We start from the raw sequence: 19,088 nt of genomic DNA, 5'->3' as shown, positions 1-19,088 counted from the left end.
TTGTATTGTCACTTTGCCAGAACTGTAGTTGGGAGACCTCTGGTTTTAAGCACAGATTCCAGTTCTGAAGCAGCATGTGTTATTTTTGTGGACAGACAGACAATGTTGTGATTTTAATGATGATACATTTGAACATAGCCATGTGGTTTGGAGCACGATGTTATGCTCTAGCAAAGAAGCAGTCATTTTAGAAGGTAAATGTTGACTTAAGTTGGGCGGCATCTTGTTGTTTTGAAAAATTTCATGTTTCTTTTAAAAGCCAGGTATTATTTTGGCTAGCTTGTCTACCAGAGGTCTGGTTGACAGACAGGTGCCCATCCATTCACCTTGTACTCTATCACCTTCTCATTAACTGAGCCAGGGGCAGGCAACACATTACCAAGACAGACACAGTGTCTACAGGGCAGCCATTAAGCCCAACAACAGACCCCTGCTGGGCTCCTGGCAGGGGGAGCTTGTTAAATGTGTGGACCTATTGTTCTCCCAAATTGGTCTGTGACTCTAATTGCCCAGTTAGTCCCCTCTTACGGGCTGTACTCGTCTACCCGAACTGGAACCAGCCTCCACTCATCAGATCAGTGCTGTAAAACTCGGGGCTGATGGAGAGCTCTGGCTGGCTGCAAGAGCGTAGTCCTTGCTGCAGACAGGGGTGGATTGGAGTAGGGCCAATCAGAATAAGCTTTACCCTGGCATGTCTGAAGCCACAATGACCATGACAGACTGGGTGGGATAGAGACCTCTGATTCATGAGGGAAAGTTTTCAGAAGGCCCGGAGGCAGCAACCCCAGATATACATCTAAATCTGGAGACAGACGACATCCAAACAAATCCAATGATGCTGTAATATAGCTCTGTTGTTGGATTAAGAGGCCTAAATACACGAGACTGAGAGAACAAGACAAATTAGCACTTGTGTCTGTCCCCCTGGTCTGCATCTCAGGACAAGATCTCTGGTCTCTTGAATGGGATGTTGGCAAGACTGAGTATGCTGATGTTGCATATTGCTCTGGTTATTTATAGTATTAAATACCATTCAAATAAAATGTGTTGAGTGCTATAATATACTGTCTCAAAATAAAGATTTTTGCACAAACTCATTTTAGACTGCATAACACAGATCTCAGTGTTTACATGTGGGGGGCATGTGCAGTAGCTGATACTGAAATTTCTTTGCTACTGCTGCACCAAACAGATAAGGAACAGAAGTGGGCTAATAGTATTTTGCATGTGGATCTGAGTTTGTGTTATTGGCAGATCAAAGCCAGGTGAGCAGAAGAGACGCTGCTTTGCTAATGAGAACTGGAGGCTCTGCCGATGAAACCCTCCAATTAGGAAGCAGGAACACATGAAAGAGACTAGCAATATGAAGGAGACTGTCTGTCTACAAAAACCTCAGGTTTCTTTCTGAAAGAACTTTCAGAGATGGTTTTTGGTTGTTTTTACGTATCAGCCAGTGGCGCTTTGAAAAAAACCTTTTCAGAGCTGTTTTAATGTAGGGAGTGGACAAAATAACAAACACATCACTCACTTTTGAAGTAATTGAGCCACTATTGAAAACACTGCAAGTATTGCATGCCAATTTGTATTACTTGTCAGCCTCATATTATGTACTTTAAACACCAAATTACAGTTTTTAACTTTTCCATGAGGTGTTCACATTAATTTTCCTACCTTAGACTATAAAAGCTAATGAAACAGATTCAACCATCTGTGACTGGGCTTCACTTAGTGAAAGCTGGACTGTGATTGCCCATTGTCCTCCCTCCCTTCTCCCCCTCACACACACCCTCCATCTGCTTACTGCCCCCTCTCTGTCTGCAGTCATCACAAAACAAGCCGTTGTCTCCAAACACATCGTCTCTGTGTCTTTGATAGGTAGTTGATAACAGACTTACAGGCTGATGGGGCTGGCTGACCTTGCTGTATAAAAAGCAAGCAGCAGCAGTTACAAAGCCATTCAAGGACAGCATAGTCTTCCGACAACAAGCAACCTCAGCAAAGGCTCATTTATTTACCTTGTGGATTCTCTGGATTTTGCAAACTCGTCATTATGGCTGTATTCTTCACTGTGGCTCTCCTCGCTATGGCATATCCTCTTCTGGCATTTGACATGGGTCAGTCCACTCGTTGCGTTGCCATCCCCAACCAGATGAAGGTCTGCAAAGATGTAGGATACTCAGAGATGCGACTGCCCAACTTCTTGGGCCACAGCAACCTGGAAGGCGAAGTGGTTCCACGTTCAGAGGACTGGAGGCCGTTGTTGCAGACAGGCTGCCACCCTCAAGCCCAGGCCTTCCTCTGCTCCCTTATTGCCCCCGTCTGCCTTGACACGTAAGTAGATTTTACATTTCTTGTTTTTACTGTGTTATTATTTCAGAGATATGTGGACAAATTTGAAAAACTTTCACGTTCTGTTTTAAATCAATTTTGTGTTCATTGTTTGACATTTCGTCTTTCTTTCCCTCAGTTTTATCCAGCCATGCCGTAGTCTTTGTGTGGCAGTGAGGGACAGTTGTGCCCCAGTGCTCGCCTGCCAGGGTCACCCATGGCCTGAGGCCCTTGACTGTGACCGCTTCCCTGCTGAAGAGGACATGTGCCTTTCTCCCCATGCAAAATTTAGTCACTTTGCCAAAGGTAAGGACCACAGCCTAATTATTAGAATGCTCTTTTACTTAACTCTTTGTCATCACACTGGCAGAATACACTACCATGAGCTTGCTCTTTTTTATACTAATAATTACTGCACATTTCCTGCAGTTATTAAATCAAGTTTACTTTTTATCACAGGTTTACCTAAACCTGCTTGCCAAAACTGTCCGTCTGTGGAAGACGCTCCTGCAATGAAAACAGTCTTGGATGCTTTTTGCCAGCATGACTTTGGTAAGTTTCAGAATTCTTTCAGAAGGCTGTGGTTTGTTGATGTGAAATGATATCGGTTGAGTTTTCACAAAGTTTAATTTTCTGACCCAGATGATTCATTTCTTTTTTTTTCTCTCTTCTCCATAGCTGTAACTGCCAAACTTCATCGTCGTCGTATTCCCACGGGAGAGCCAGAATTTGAGGTGGAGGGCAGGGTTGAGTTTATTCGTCAGGGACCTCTGCTGCCCTATGACACCCAGCACCTACTTCAGCAGTGGCTCCTCATCAACCTTAGATGTGCTAATATCCTTGTGCGCCCAGGACGGTCACAGCTTTATGTGCTGACTGGTTCTGTGCAGCCTGATGGCACTCTTGCTCTCACCCGTGTCTTCCCTTGGCACAAAAAAGACATAAACATTGCTGTGGCCACTCGCAAGTGGAAACACCACAGATGTTGAATGGGCTGATATTTACATATAAATACTAGAGCTCTGAATCAGTGCTTGAGGTGTAGGGTCTCATAAAATCTTAAATGATTCCACACCTAACACACACATGATTTAAGCCAAATTCAAGGGGGAATTTTGAGATGGAGAGTTTCTTAGCATTGGGTGTTAATGAGAATTTGTAAAGCAAGCTAAATGGAAATAGGAACCGAGCTGGAGATATCAACACCCTTTGCTTTCCTCTGTAGCTCACTATCATCTCTGCTCTTACAGCACACAGTAATAGAATGCACTCAAACCTGTACATAATATTAATAATTGTAAATTGATTGTAGATTCTATTTTCTATAAGGATATTGGTGTATTTATGACATCTTTTTTTATGTGTATGTTATATGGAAAAGGATGACAATAAAATATTTGCTCTGTGAAACTATACCTTGTGGGTATTTGTGACATTTAACTGGTCATGAGTAAGTCTCCCATGTCTGTAGCCTTCTTTACTTATCACTCGTTTCACCACAAGGTGGCACACTAAAGGAGAACCAGGGCACTGGTGTACTATTGTGGTGCCATGCCCCAAATGTTTGCATTGCATTTACAAGTTAGTCATTCCATGATGTGGAAGCTGGTTCTGGATAAGCAGTCAGACTGTTTAGAATGACTCATGACTGTATTCACACTAGATGCATGTGGCATTGATCGTACTGTGTATCACTAATGAGAGGATAAATCACTTACTTTACATTTGAATAGCCGTGTTTTCATGAGCAGGCTAAACAGTTCTAGTTAGGGTTGTTGAATAATGGGCTTATTCATTACTTTTTTTTCACAATACTATTCATTTTTGTGTTGTACCCGCACAGATAATGAGCTGTCCTGTAGTTTAAAATAAAAGCTGAATGCTTTTAAGTTTCCCCATTGGGCGTTAATTATCTCTGTGTGAGTTTGTTTCATGGGACATGTCTTCCCTCTGGGGACAGATGAGTAACAGTGAGTATCAGTGAAGTCATAGCGTCATTATACCATATATAATGCTGTAGCTGTAATTAAACCTCTTCTTAAAAAGCCTATTCTTGATACAGCCGTTTTAGCCTACTATAGACCTAGATCTATTCCTTCTCTATCTAAGATTCCAGAGAAAGCAGCTGCCAATTATTTTTGCAATCAGAACATTGCAAAAATCAGGCACATCCTGGCTCAAAAAGATGCAGAAAAAAAAGATCCGTTACATTTGTTAGATTAGACTTGATTATTGCAATTCCTTATAATCAGGCTGCCCCAACAAGTCTCTAAAGACTCTCCAGACTGATCCAGAATACTGCTGCACATGTACTGACAAGAGCTAGGAAAAGAGATCCTAATTCTTTTGTGTTAGCTTCTCTGCACTGGCTCCCTGTAAAATCCAGAAAATAATTTAAAGTCTTTTTCACCTACAAAGCCCTTGATTGTTAGGGACCATCATATCACCCCACCAGAACTCTGCCTTCCCAGAAAGCAGGCTTACTTGTGGTTTCCAGAGTCTCCAAAAGTAGAATGGGAGGCAGAGCCTTCAGCTGTCATGCTCCTCTACTGTGGAACCATCCTCCAGTTTGAGTCTGAGAAGGCAGACGCCCTCTCCACGTTTATGATTAGGCTTAAAACTTTCTTTTTTGATAAAGATTATAGTTAGGCTGGTTTAGGATTGACTGAACCATCGCCTAGTTTTGCTGCTATAGGCCTAGACTGCCTGGGGACTTCCCAAGATGCACTGAGCTCCTCTTTCCTCCTCTCCCTCTCGATCTGTACTTATTCATATACTATTAATGCTTGGTACTTACTTGGCATCTTCTTTCTCTAGTAGTTTTGGGCTTTCTAGTCCTCTCCTCTCTCCTCCTGGTACTTTCAGCCGGTATTTCTGCTGTAGAGTTTAGATCTGTGATGGCAAGCCATGTACTGCTCCCATGATCCTGCTCAACACCTTCTGCTACTATTATCATTAGAATTATTATTATTACTACAATCTCTATTTGGAACTTGCACTGTGCTTTGTTCTCTTTACTCCCGCTCTCTCTCTCCTTTCCACTGTCACCAAGTGTTTGCTCATGGGGAAATGTTAGGTCTCTGGAAATAATATTGCAAAGAGTACAGTCTAGACCTGCTCAATATGAAAAATGCTCTGAGATGACTTCTGTTTTAATTTGGTGCTATACAAATAAAATTGACTTGATTTGACAGTGTGCACGACCTTTTCCGCCTGGATTAATTTTGTCTGCTCTTGGCTGAGTGGATAACTAAGCGAAGCATATGACGTGCAAAGAGAAAAATCACGATTTTATCCTTTATAAAGCAATTTGTTTCATTAGTAACGTCATCATTGTAAGAGTTAGCCTGCACAAGAGTAGCTCTGGTGGCAAAAGAGCTCTACTCATCACCATAAGAAAGGAGCCATGAAAGCAGGTAAGATGGCAAGATGAAACAAAAATACCATAAAGTTTTTATTTTTGAGTGATGTTATGATTTTTGGTGACCTAAAGGTTTTTTTTTTTCAGTTTGGTTTGCTGTCCTTACATTGCTGTACTTGGAGCTTTCCATGAAGGTTGGCACTGCCCCAATCTGTGCCTATGGACAGGCTGGATGCCATGTCCCCTCCCTGGCAGATCTCTTTGACAGGGTCATACAACAGTCTTCAAGAATGCATGGCGTCTCCAGTGATCTGCATTCTGAATTTGTGAGTTCTTTTTTTTTTTTTTCAATGCCCATACTGACATAACCATCCATCACCATCCATCACCCTTCAGTTCAAGCCCCATTTATTCATCACCAGTCATTCTTATTTGAGTCGGCTATTTTTCAAGCTGATAACACTGTGGGTGATTCTTGTGTGTGTGTGTTTCTGTCTGCAGGAGCAATATTTCTTTCCCAGCAAGAACCTCATAGGAAAACAGAGATGCCACACATATGGCATACTAACACCAGATGACAAAGAGAACGCCCAAAGACTAGGTGTGAGTGTTCATACGGATAATATACATATGCTCATGGCTAATGCCTGCACAAAAGGAATGTCACTGCATCTTGCAAGAAATAATATCAAGGCTATTTATGCATGGTGCCTGGAATTAAGTTGTAAGTTGCCACTAAGTTATTTAAGAAATTCTCTCATGTGCAGCGAGAACAACTGACAGAGGTGATCCTGAGGCTCCTGGAGGCCTGGGGAGACCCCCTGTCACAGCTTTACCGGAGCATGTCTCAGGATCAGAATCAAGACTTCAATCACTACAGCTCCACCAAGGCACTGGAGATCAGTGATATGGTGCATGAGCTGAGGGATGGAGTGGCAAAAATGACTGAAAAGGTAAAAAGGAAAAATGAAATTATAAAATCGAATTACAGCAATTTTCACAATGTTATGGAGAGTTTAGATATTTATTTCTGTGACATACCGTATGTGCCCTCATATATTCCTTTAAGGAATTAATTATGTATCTTTAATTTTTCTTTTGTCAGATGAAGCTCTTGGGAGTGCTTGCTAACACTGTGGGTTACATCTCTCCTGAGAGTTTGGTCCCATCTTCTTCCTTTTCCTTTTACAAACGAGGAGAGCTCAGCTCCATGGACCATCATGACCTGCTCTACTGCTTCCGCAGAGACTCCAACAAGGTCAAAAATTATCTCCGTATTCTGAAATGCACCACCCTTCCTGAACTGGACTGTTAGTAGCGATAGCAGATCAGTGTAGTGTAGTATCTTCAAATTTAGACTAACTAGAAAAGTCTTTGTTTCTCATTTGCTTTTATCTACAAATCTTGCTCTTACTGTATGAGCTTGTATCCTTCGTAATGGATCCCATGTGTGCATGTAACGTGTAGGACTGTGTGTGTTGTAGGTAATTCAGTGATACTGCTTCAAAGCATTAAAATGTCAAAAAATAAAAATTAGGTAAATCTTCATTATCGTTTTTGGTCATCTTCTTATTAATGGGGAGAACAAACTCTACATATTTACAGAAATGGTAAATGGCATGTGGTTCATTAACATGTACAGGTTTTGCTCCCGAGAGCTCAACACAATAAGAAACAGCAATGTGGAAATCTGGATTCATCGAAACACTTTATTTACAGCTGATCTATGCATTCAAGATCATGAAAAAAAATATTTACAAAATATACCAAGAGAAATTTGACTTCAAAAAGGATTTGGATTATGAGAATAACAGGGTATTAGTGTAAAGCTTAACATGAAATATAGAAAAAAAAAGTCTGATTTGTAAATGCAGTAAATGAAGTGACTAATTTTTGCCTTTTAACTGATTGCGATTACAATCGGAGAGAGGAGTCTTTCCTGGAAAGACTTGTCATTGTGATAACCATGAAATTGCTTACTGAAGCCAGTTAAACGCAATAAGATGATTGACCAAGCAGTTGAACCTAATTACATTTATGATGCAACAAAACAGTTACACGCATTGAAAGAAAAGTTAATATTATCAGTGTTAGTTTTCACAGACAGTATATTCCATCCACATTTTTAAACACCCCCCACGTACTGTAGCCTTTTTTGAGGCTTTTGTGGGAGTGAGAAAGTCCCAGGCTTACTTTCCACTCCTTACAGCCCCTCATGTATCCCTGACACTCTTCTGTGATCTCTCTGTTTTTGAATCAGTGTGATTCTGTGATGGTTCTTCCTCTTCCTGAGCGAGACCTCGGGCCATGAGCTCATCCATTGGGGAACGAGTATTATGAACCTCCTTCTCCTTACAGTTTCTCCACTTCATACGTCGGTTCTGGAACCAGATCTTTACCTAATGCAGCAGTAGCAGAGTGGAAGAGGCATTTAAGTTCAGTTTGTGTCATTATTAGCCATGCTAGTGGTGTGGTTCTCTACAGTATCAGTCTGTCTACCACTTTGCTAGAGACTGAAATATGTTTGATAGATTACCATGAAATTTTGTTCAAACATTCATGTTGCTTTATGATCCCTTTGATCATAATCTCTTCCACTATGATGTTACCATTTGTTGTTTTGATTGAAATGTGGAAGATGAAGTGTCTCAACAAGCACTGGATGAAAATTTGTAGAGAATGATTTGTAACAACTTTATGAGGCCGGTTTTCCATAATATTGCCATCATATCAATATTTCAGTTTGTCTAAGATTTGGTGTAAGAACAAATACCTGCAAAACGAATGACATTGCCATCAGCATGTGCTGCACTTGCATTTACTGTTAATATAGTTAATTATCATATTAACATTCCTCAAATACCGAAAATGGTAAGCTTTATGTCTGCCTCTTCATGTTGATATGTTCGCCTAGAATCAAACCAGTATAAATACAGTCTTAAATTGTTGTTCAATGAGTGGAATTTAGGTTCAGTCATCAAGGACTGCAGTTGATGAGAGAGAGGGGTTTTGCTGCTATGTCCCCATGCACTCTTTTGAACTGTAAAATGAAATATGGCTTCCATATCCACCAGAAATGCATGTTTTTTCTACATAATTGCTTTTTTGATCAGAGATAAATTTGGTAAAGGTTAACGTAATCCATATTCAATTACCTGGGACTCCTTAAGACTGAGATCAGCTGCCAGTTTGTTGCGGTCAGTCTTGCTGATGTACTTCTGTCTCCGAAAGGTTCTCTCTAGCTCCTTCCGTTGTTCTTCGGAGAACACAGCCCTCCTAAGGATCCCTCTCCGAGATTTAGGGCTTATATCAGCAGACCACATCCGAATATTTGCTCCCTCTGAAAAATAAAGGGGAAATACAAAAATGTATTATTGTCAGTGTGTTAACCTATTATGTAAACATTTGACTGGATTGTGTCTCTGGCCCATGTGCAGGTTGTCACAGTCATAAAAATAAGTGTAGCTTCAAATGAAAAAGGGTAGAGAGAGTAAAAGTAGCAGCCTGGGGAATACATAGTGGTAGGGAATTGGGATCAAACAGTTGCATGTATGGTTAAGCTGCCCAGATCATTTACGCATCATTTATTTCTGATTTAGATCATTTAAACTTAAAGGTACAAAACCTGATTCTTTCCATGATCGGTCTGTACATTTTTACCAACCATTATTACATTTCCTACCTTTTCAAACCAGGCTGATGGCTGTTTTTGTCACACTCACTTTATCACTCACTATCAATTCCTCTCTTTCTATTTGCCCAATTTAACAAACTGGGGGTGACTAAAGAGAATAGAAAGCCATTTCAACTTAGAAAAAGGGGATTTGGTGACCTGTGAGGAGCAATCCCACGCTGCTTCACTCACAGGTGCACACACAACAAAAGTCAAGTGGAACAATTTATCTGATCCATTCAATGTTGCCTTTTTAATCTGTACGACAAATCTGCACATAGACCACCTCTAGGGAGCACATAAGAGGTTTGGACATGCTTCTCACTTCTCTATTGGGACTCAATGGCTTTCACTTAAATAGCTGATTACCAGGTCATTCCTGGGCAACGTGTGTGTCTACCCTAGTGGGCCAACTATAGAGCCCTGTGGGACACCAACAATAGAGCTGTTCAATGGAGATGCCATTACTCGATGGCTCAGTGGCCCAACACTAAATCTTTTCACTTGCAGGTATGAAGCCAGTTTGTATGTGAAGATGAGCTCGAATAAGTCTATAAAAGTCACTTTCATTGAATGCTTTATGTCCTAGTCAAGAGGTCTCCAATGGGCAGGAATGAGAGTTGAAGGACAGGAGAAAGGAGGGGGGTCGGCGAACCAAGCTCTTTAGCCACACAATGGCCGGGGGATGTTCCTGGTCCAGCCCTCTTCTGCAGAGAAATAGGCAAGTTTTTTGTGCTTCGCGGAGTTCATTGCTGCAGTGAAAAATTGCAGTGAGGTCGCGTGTGGATGGTAGAGTGAATGTGCCAATTGGTCACGGCCAGACTTGGCATTGTTGTGTTGCTGGGCACTGTGGGAAAGTGTCAACCTACTAAGAGGACTCCAGGGACCTGCGGGATGAGGGCTTTCTGATTTGTGCTTTTTTCCGCAACTCTTGACAGGCATCATAGCATGCAGGAACTAATAACTTCCAGTTGCTTTAGGACAATGTCAAAATAAGACAGCTGCTAGTCTTAATTAATGTTAGCAAGTATAACACCAAAGTCTTAGTATGAATGCACTGAAAAATGTCATGCACAATCCAGTGGAAAATATAAACACTTCAGATGTAATTACAACTTTTCTGCATGTTTTCAAATTTCTTGCAGCCTGAAAATTAAGCTTGAAACTGCAGGGATTCACAACCAAACTTATTAATGTGCTGAGGGAGTACTAAGCTTTGAAACAATCTGCCTTACTCAGCTGTAACAATCTGCACCTGGTAATTATAATCTTAATATGACAGAAGACAAGATGTTTATTAGCTCTGCATATTTGTGCTAGTAAAAGTCTGTATTTGCAAGTACAAAATGGGGGGCCCCAGGGACTCTTATAAGCCTTGCAACCCACCCCTCTTCCCCGTCCTGAACAGCCGTGAATGGTTATGAATAGAGCTGTGCAGAGTTGAGCGGAGAATTAGCTCTTTGGCATTGCATCGGTAATTAGCTGTGGAGAGCATGGGAGACCCTGCTGCTAATGCTTAGAGAGTAGCTGAGGCATTGCTGATGAGGCATAAAACACTCACTGGAGAAGACAGGAGGGGGGCTGGACCCACCACAGCATGCCAGCAGATACTGTGGGCTCCGCAGGAAAACACTGCTCAGTACACCTGCAAAGATAGAGACAGTTAGATGGTATGATATGGTCATGTGATAGCCAGGTGTGACATGTATGAACTTCAAGGGACTCTACCTGGATCACTGCCAATTTCTGATGACATTTTGAGTTCTACCTTGTATCATTTTGCAAGGTAGAAGGGTTGTTTTCTTTCTATCTACATTTTTACAACAGCGCTAAGCTTTAGGTGATGCTACAGATGGAACTTTGAATTTATTTGATAGATCCTTTAAATAGTTAAATATTTGAAAAATACCTAGAAATGGAATGAAATCTACTTAGCCTCTCTGAAAATGTCTAAATAATACTTAGGTAATGCCAAGGCAATAATAATGAACACACTGTGATTACAAGGTTCATTAAGTATCTCTCTCTGTCTTTCTCTCTCTCTCTCTCTCTCTCTCTCTGTGTATATATATATATATATATATATATATATATATATATATATATATATATATAATACATTTGTTTATAGCATTTTAATTGAAAAACTTGAGATGGATCTGTTCGTAGATAAAATGTTTAATTTGTTACACATTTTCATTTTCATATTTCAAATTAAATTTTGTTTAATTGTATAACACCTTACAGAATTAAAAAAAAACCTAAATCTTTTTAACATTTGAAAATAGAGTTAATATTTTATGGTATAAAAGAGAACATAAAGTTTTTCTTTACTATGGTAGTTTCCAAAAATATGCGGTGGGGAATTCTTCTGTCTCAAAGCAGGGAAATTCCAGTGTTTAAAAGTAATTTGTGATTAAATAACTGATACAGGTTTTTAAAAAAATCTGTGCATTGATTGCAGTGTGTCAGTGACTCAGGCCACACTTAACTGTGGCATCTCTTACAGCATCTCTCACAGATGCATATAATCTACTTCATTTAAATTTAAGACCTATGAATAATTTCCTGCCTAAACATGGAGAATGTTTGCATACTCTGAATAAAACAGTTTAGAAAGAACAAAAAAAAAATATTAGTAGTAAATCAAATTGCTGTATTTTTTTTAATTAAAACATTGTAACTTTGCCCTTTACATCATTCAAAAATAGTAGGTATTTAAAAAGTCTGCTTGCATAAAAAAAGAAAAAAGTTTACCTGAGTGTGGCAGAAGAGGTCCACCTAAGTCTTTCACCTGCTGGGGACTCTGGGCCTGTCTTTGGTAGACTCCATGCTCAGGGCCCCAGGTTCTCCTTGGATGTTCACATGCTGCCCGTCTCAGGTGTCCACCTGTTGTTCCTTCTGAATGGGCTGAAGATGTCTGCAGTAGATTGTCAATGAGAAAACTCTTTCCCGAGTTCCCGAAGCCCGGTAAAGCAGGAGGAGAACCAGCCATATTCCTCCTGGTGCAGCTCTGAACTGAGATCATCCTGTTCTCACAGTGACCTGAACACTTGAGTTCCCTCTTCAGCAGTCACAGCTCAGTGACACTAAATTCTCCTTTAATCCCTTCTTGAGTGACCAGGCCAACTTCATTAAACTCTGAAGAAAACAAAAGTTCTCTGCTCTTCCTCTTTCGGGTCTGCACTTTGCTACAGGGCTGTGCCGTGATTGGCTGAGAGGCTCTAATGTGCTTCTCAATTCAGATAAGGCTGGGGTCCTTTCTGGAGTGGCAGAAGGTGGGTCTGGCTCATTCATTATGTCAACTAGCCTATTAAATGATAGACACCAGAGACAATGAACTGCTGGCCAAAGTTTAACATGCACCAAACAGTCTTCTCCAGTAGTAAATAGTTTTCTCTTTTCTTCAGACTCCCTCAGAGCTCCATTGTGCCTAATACAAACCCCACAGCAGTTCATTTGCAATGTGATTTTTTTTTTCGGTTTCATTTCAGAAGCATTGCTCTGTGAGGGTTTTGTTGATTGTAAAATGATCTAAAAACCACAGTAGTCAGGGCAAAAGTGTAAGAATCTAATGACAACTTCAGATTTTTTTTCTTAGACATAACACCACCTAATGTCACCTTACACTACCTTAAAAGATGATATGGTTTTTTTTTCAGTTGTATGTAATTGCATGATTTGCATTAATAATTCCACATGACCCACTTCTTTTACTGTTATTTTAAATCTTTAAAATTAAATTTATGAAATTGAACATTTTGTAAAATATCTAATGTTGAAATGCTTCTGTTGATGAAAATGTTCTTCATGTGGTACTCACAGACTGATAGTTGTGACACTGTGTCTCTGAAAAAGGGATTTTTCCATATCTTGTTAAATTATTAAACACTTTACACATCCTTTCCTAACCATTACCTGTTCAGTTTTGGTAACTTTTGGGATAGTTTGTTTATTTTTTTATTATTTATTTATTTATTTATTTATTTATTTATTTATTTATTTATTTTTATTATTGTTATTTTTATATTTAGAGAGCCAGGATTGTAGGTCAGCACTGAGAGATCCATAGAGCCATGTGACAGACAACCGACTCAACCTCGTAATTATTTATTTAGTGCCATTTTTCAGTGCAGTGGGATCATACGCAGCATATTTGATGGTTGCAACAGTAAAATAAATATTGTCACGCAAACACACACACATATGCATGTAGTGATGTTTTGGTACAAACACATCCAATGAGAGGCTTGTGTAACCTTTCACACTGCAACTAATGATCCTCAACATCATAATAGAAAGTCCAACAAGAGGGGCGACAGACCCGGAGTTTAGGCACAGTAAACAGGCATATCCACACTGGTCGGGGGATGTGGGGGGGGGGGGGGGGTGGCAGGGAGCTGCAGTCTGCGCGTGTAGATACCTCATGCTGAGCATGGAAATTGGCCCAGACAGCTCAGTCTATTGTGTAATGGCCAGGGAGCCAAAGGTTGCTTGTAATCAAATTTGAGGTTTTATTCCTCAGACTGGTGGAGAAGGCATAGCGCTCTGTCACATGATGAGTGTTAGCAAGTCTGTGTGCACTGTCTACTTTTGTGTTGTGAGTGTGTGTTAACACGTTCCACATAGGCTTGTAACTGTGGTAGTCCCCCAAGGCTTTTTGTTTGGTGATTTGTTTATATGGCACATGTAGAAAACAGGACAGAACCCCAGATTGCTCTCCAGTACTACTATTAACTGTATTTGTTTATACTTTGAAAAAATCCTGATTGTATCCAAGGAATGTTTTATATGATAACTCTGAAGAAATTTGTTTAGTCTATTCATGCAGACACACTTTCTCTCCCGTTCAATTAGCGTCTGAGCAACAAATGAGAATCTGTGGCAAGTTTAAAAGTTGTTACGTGCACCTCAAAACTCACAACCATCCTTAGAACATTGTGTGTTCCCTTTAAAGACATAAATTTTTCTGTGTTCATTGACATTTTAGGTAGAACAAATCTCACACGACTTTGTGCACATTTTAAAAGGCATCGCTAAGAGCGTATCATCATTAAGATTCACCACTTCGTAATTAGCCAGATTCCAACAGAGCTCTCCAGGAGAGGGAGGTATAATTAAGCTATTCTTAAACGGTAGGTCTTGGAAACACCCTGAAGCAAGTTCATGTGAATTTATTTGATGTCCATCTCTTTTTAGAAATGGAGGGAAAAAAACAGGGGTCCCTTCATTCAGATTCCTTACAATGGCCCTGTTGAAAGCTAGCACTCTGCAGACCGGCTGAGATTCCTTTTCTCTCTTTTTTAACCCCACTAAAGCTCTTAAAAAGATACCGGCCCATTGCACACGCAATTGATATTCCACCACTCGAACTTAATATCGTGAATAGAGGGCCAGCCTCTATGAATCAGGAAGACAATGCGCTTAGCTTAGCAGCAAACTGGCACTTTGTGTGCAGTGTCTGTGCCCCAGAGGAGGAAGTTTCTAATGTGAGCCTCACAATTGTGTGTCTATAGAGTTCTAATGAGCTTCTGTATGCCGAGTGAATGGCTGTGGGCCATTCACCATGAGGGCCCAATGAGCCAGCTCACTGCACACATTCACAATAGGATCCAGGGGGAATGGGAGTGGCTGTGTGGAGCAACTGCACTGCACGGACAGTCTATAAAAGATCAACATACGTATAACCATGTTTCGATTAAGAGTACGTCCATGTTAAGCCGGTTTCATTTAAATCGTCATTTCAGTCGTCCACTGGCATTTTTTTCTCACCCAGAAATGAAGCCTATCCAAAATGGTACAGTGAGAGGCTAAATGTAAAAATGCCAGCTTGTTCTTTCCCTGTGTACTAGGAAAATGGAACTTTTGCAAATCGATGACGTAAGCCTGCTCAGTCCTAGTTGGGGGTTGTGCGGTAGTTAAGAAAAAGAAAAAAAGTACCTCAGCAAAGGGCTTCTGGAGCACGCTGAAGTCAAACTCTTCAGTGTTTTAAGGAAGAAGTGAGCAATTAATTAAAATCCAAAAGGGACTCAGTATTTCTGGTGCTTGTGTAGAGTGTGACATTTAGCAGGTTACTTTTTATTTTGCTTTGTTTTTTTTTAATTGATTTTACTAGCTCATTGGTCACTGTTATTTATTACTTTTATTATCTCTCAAACTGGGGAAATTAAATTATGAGCCATAGTTAGCATAAAAGGCTACATTTTATCCACTGGGGTTGACCTGATGTTAAAAAGGTACCCTCCTCTAGGTAACTGCAAAAAGGATAAAACTCTTGGTACCACTATAAGTAATTTTTGTTTCCCCCTGATCTGTAATTTGGCACACAGTGAGTTTTTTTTTCCTGTCCGAAATCCAAAGAATTTTTCAGTAGCAGCTACACTCTATGGTATGCACACAGTTCTAGTATTCCTGTATTCTAATGCCACTGTACTACTAAACAAATCCAAAACAGGTGTCATTACCATCCGGACACCTATAAATCCTTTCTTGGCCCCCACCAATCGCCAGTCTTTTCCTCTTTGTTGTCTTTTTACTTTTGTAGGCTCTGCCTTGTCCTTGCACCAACTTTGTGCTGCACATATCTTAGGTCATCGAGTATTTAGCCCCGGATGGTCCAAGGGTGACACTGTCTGTCTGACCTTAGTACTGCTACCCTCTGATACTGTGGCTGCAATTCACTGACATGAACGCAAGATGGCACTGACAGAATGACAGCCCTCTATATTTCAGTGGATTAATGTGGTGGATGAAATTATTTTTTTCAAACCTCCTTTTTAAGTCCAGTCTTTGTTTAACATTGTCTCTGAAAATTTGTTTGCATATCTTTTTTCCAAACTTGATTTTATTTTTTTTGTCAATCACTTATTTAAAGTACATCCTTATATGAGGGATATGGGACTGTATTATGCAGTCTTGCAGATGTTTCTATGGATTGTTTATCAATTTGTCAAACTAAAAACTGAAGCTTTTTTTGTAGTGTAGCAGTTCTTGTGAGTCCGTTTATCGGCATAGGAGCATTAAATACTCAAAAATGCAATTTTTTTTACAACTGATACTTAAAGATTAATCAAAATGTAGTCAAATGTGAAAACTCTGTTGTCAACTTCACTTAAGTCATATTTTTCTTCATATTTAAATTAATCATATAATGTCAAAGTACTGTTAATGAATATGAAACATTATTTAACAGTGGTGTAATGGATCATTAGAGCATACAGTTTTTAATGACTCATGAATTTCAGATTTGAAAGACAAACAAGGTCAATATAACATGGAATTATGCAACAAATGAATCCCTGGAGAGCCCTATTGGAACAATAGGGCCAGTTTTTTTCCACAGTTTATTCAAATCCTGGCACAGCTACTGTAAGCAATTTCCATTTTGTCTGTGGCATTGGTTTGTCTCCATGGGGCAGTTATAGCCCTAAGTGAATAAGCCCCTGAGAGATTTGTAATGCATCACCCATCTGGATCTTTTCGAGATGAACGAAAGGACCACTGTTCCTCTGTCCTTGCCCTGAGAGATTCAGTGTGTGTGTGTGTGTGTGTGTGTGTGTGTCTGTGCACGTGTATAGCAAGTGTGTGTTGGCACTGTGCGTTTATTACTTTTCATTCTTGGCTGGGTGCATGCTTTAATGACTCTTATTTTCCTGATGGCACTTTAGGAAATGACAACTTGTGGGCAATACAAAGTAATTACATTTCCTTTGTCTGGACCCAGAAGAAATCTAGTATTATTAATAATGAATAGAGGGTTGGAGGCCCTCTCACACAGCAGATGTGACACTCTGCCACTGCATGGAGAGCCATTGCCTGCCTTTGTTTTATCGACAATAGCCACCCATTAGCTGCAAACGCTGGACCTATGAACAAGCTATCTCAATTGGAGACAGATAAGAGCGTATTTGTCAAAATATATCCGTTTTGCATGAATCATAATTAAAACAAAACATGTTTTGGCAATAATGAAAACTGTATCGGGGGGGTGGGGGGTGGGGGCGGGCAGCAGATTGATATGACAAATATGTTGGTGTTAATCTGGGCGACTCAGCAAGGAGCTGTGCACCACACAGGATCTGGAACTGTCCCTATAATCATATCTGCTGGCCTTCACTTGTCAGCCTAGACCAGCGCAGCCAACAAAAGACTTTCCCTGCAATCCAGGGATTGGCTGGAGTTAGTTGTGGACTTGGGATCGCCTCTGAACAAGACTCTGTGAAAAGTCTTCAATTCATGTCCATCTGGCAGGAAAGTTATTAGGATTCAGGGAAAATATAACTATTTATCATCATTAAAAAAAAATCATCAGTAGCATAGCATGGCTGCTGATAAAACAGTTATCTTTCAATAAATGCTAATTGCTTCCATGGATGAAGAAGATTCAAGATGAATCAACAAAAATTCAAAGGACAAAGCATCTGTGCTCTATAAAAAAAGCATTAACAAGGCTGAGTCACACAAGGAGCCCAGCACTCCATTTAATTAGCTTTCATTCTACCTGCCGAAAACCCAGACTTCAACTTTACAGGATGACTTAACTAATTGAAGGAATGGAACTGTATACTTACAGGAGGTTATATCTCTGATCAGAGAACAATTAAAGCATTTATGACACCCTAGTAAACTCAATGCTTTGAGACAGTTGGTATTTTCTCCATCGACCTCTATTCTTCACATGAAGATAGAGAAGACAGATGGTTTGAAAGAGGAGTAAAGGAGGGCATCTACTTCAAACTGGAACAACCATTCCTGAACAGAAAAGAGAGACCCACAATTGCAAAATGACCATGACAACTTCTGCGACTTCATGCAACATCAACGTGAATCCAGCAGAGAGGTTTAAATGTGTTTGTGGACTTTCTGCATGTCAGTAAAACAGATGAAGCCTCTTGGATGAGTGCTGGAACCTCTTCAAGAATGAGGAACAGCAAATCCAAATGCCTTTGGCTTAGTACTTACAGACCACCTTATGTCTGCTGACTATTTATAGCAGCCACATAGAGAAATAAGAAGTGTGATGGAAAAAAAATCCCCAAATATTTATGAATGCTAATCTTATGTTTTTTTCTACTCTCTAATCTTTATTTTGTAATTTTCTAGTAAAGTTTTTCAAAAATATTTTCCACAAATACCAAATATGTATGGCAGAAAAATGCTTTCCTGTAATAATCTTGTGTTATACAAACATACTGAAGACTTTTTCAGTTAATTTGAATATGTTAAATGCTAAAGCTTTATCTTTTGGGTGCCTTCTTTCCTAGAACCTTTGTAATAATTTCTTTAAGTTTTCTTGGGAAAAATTATGCAATTGTCTGCTAATTATAGGCAGAAAGTAGCCTATTATTTTAAAAGGTTTAATTTAAAAGCATTTTTTTGATGTGCAAAGAATGGCTAGATAATCAAAAGAACTACTCAATTTTATTATTTATCTTTTATTTATTATTGAAAGGTTTATTCTTCATATATGCTGAATTGTGTGCTTCCCTGTAGACAAAGGGCTCACTGTAGTATGCTCTGCTGACCTGCTGTACACTGACTAGACTGCATTAGCTCAGTATTTAAGGGGAATTAATCCACACTGAGTCTGTTTTACCTATATTTTTTTCCATAGTTGTTTCCAGGAGAATTATGGGACATTTATAAGGAATTTGCATACCTATACTAAAATTACTGTTTTTTCCCCACCAAGGATTAATATCTGCACTGTAGACATTTTCCAAGGGG

At 39.8% G+C, this 19,088-nt stretch overlaps 3 protein-coding genes across 3 annotated transcripts; 2 read left to right on the top strand and 1 right to left on the bottom strand.

Annotated features, from left to right (window-relative positions):
* The first annotated feature begins 2,050 nt into the window (after nucleotides 1–2,050).
* Nucleotides 2,051–3,317, top strand: szl (sizzled). Its single transcript, XM_041038854.1, has 4 exons — nucleotides 2,051–2,331; nucleotides 2,468–2,634; nucleotides 2,788–2,880; nucleotides 3,007–3,317. Exons 1-4 carry the CDS (start codon nucleotides 2,051–2,053, stop codon nucleotides 3,315–3,317), a joined length of 852 nt encoding a protein of 283 aa, XP_040894788.1.
* Nucleotides 3,318–5,734: 2,417 nt separating this feature from the next.
* LOC121181994 (prolactin-like) lies at nucleotides 5,735–7,004 on the top strand. Its single transcript, XM_041038254.1, has 5 exons — nucleotides 5,735–5,744; nucleotides 5,837–6,015; nucleotides 6,191–6,292; nucleotides 6,457–6,642; nucleotides 6,795–7,004. Exons 1-5 carry the CDS (start codon nucleotides 5,735–5,737, stop codon nucleotides 7,002–7,004), a joined length of 687 nt encoding a protein of 228 aa, XP_040894188.1.
* An 898-nt stretch (nucleotides 7,005–7,902) lies between these two features.
* Nucleotides 7,903–12,357, bottom strand: dbx2 (developing brain homeobox 2). The gene is made up of 4 exons (XM_041038253.1): nucleotides 12,120–12,357; nucleotides 10,924–11,007; nucleotides 8,845–9,029; nucleotides 7,903–8,088 (listed from the first exon to the last, which is right to left on the bottom strand). The coding sequence occupies exons 1-4, from the start codon at nucleotides 12,355–12,357 to the stop codon at nucleotides 7,903–7,905; spliced, it is 693 nt and encodes a 230-aa protein (XP_040894187.1).
* Between the last annotated feature and the right edge of the window lie 6,731 nt (nucleotides 12,358–19,088).

The sequence above is a fragment of the Toxotes jaculatrix genome, chromosome 5 (genome assembly GCF_017976425.1).
Source record: "Toxotes jaculatrix isolate fToxJac2 chromosome 5, fToxJac2.pri, whole genome shotgun sequence".
NCBI lineage: Eukaryota > Metazoa > Chordata > Actinopteri > Toxotidae > Toxotes > Toxotes jaculatrix.
This window is presented reverse-complemented; position numbering and strand designations above follow the sequence as displayed.

Bases quoted from the DNA above. Each gene is read 5' to 3' on its own strand.
- dbx2 (XM_041038253.1), bottom strand. From the start codon at position 12,357: ATGGCTGGTTCTCCTCCTGCTTTACCGGGCTTCGGGAACTCGGGAAAG. The intron at 11,008-12,119 runs GTAAACTTTTTT...CTATCTTTGCAG, and splicing joins ACCTCTTCTGCCACACTCAG to GTGTACTGAGCAGTGTTTTC. The intron at 9,030-10,923 runs GTGAGTGTTTTA...TTTATTTTTCAG, and splicing joins CCCCCCTCCTGTCTTCTCCA to AGGGAGCAAATATTCGGATG.
- LOC121181994 (XM_041038254.1), top strand. The intron at 6,293-6,456 runs GTGAGTGTTCAT...TCTCATGTGCAG, and splicing joins AGAACGCCCAAAGACTAGGT to CGAGAACAACTGACAGAGGT. The intron at 6,643-6,794 runs GTAAAAAGGAAA...TTCTTTTGTCAG, and splicing joins TGGCAAAAATGACTGAAAAG to ATGAAGCTCTTGGGAGTGCT.
- szl (XM_041038854.1), top strand. From the start codon at position 2,051: ATGGCTGTATTCTTCACTGTGGCTCTCCTCGCTATGGCATATCCTCTT. The intron at 2,332-2,467 runs GTAAGTAGATTT...TCTTTCCCTCAG, and splicing joins GCCCCCGTCTGCCTTGACAC to TTTTATCCAGCCATGCCGTA. The intron at 2,635-2,787 runs GTAAGGACCACA...TTTTTATCACAG, and splicing joins ATTTAGTCACTTTGCCAAAG to GTTTACCTAAACCTGCTTGC.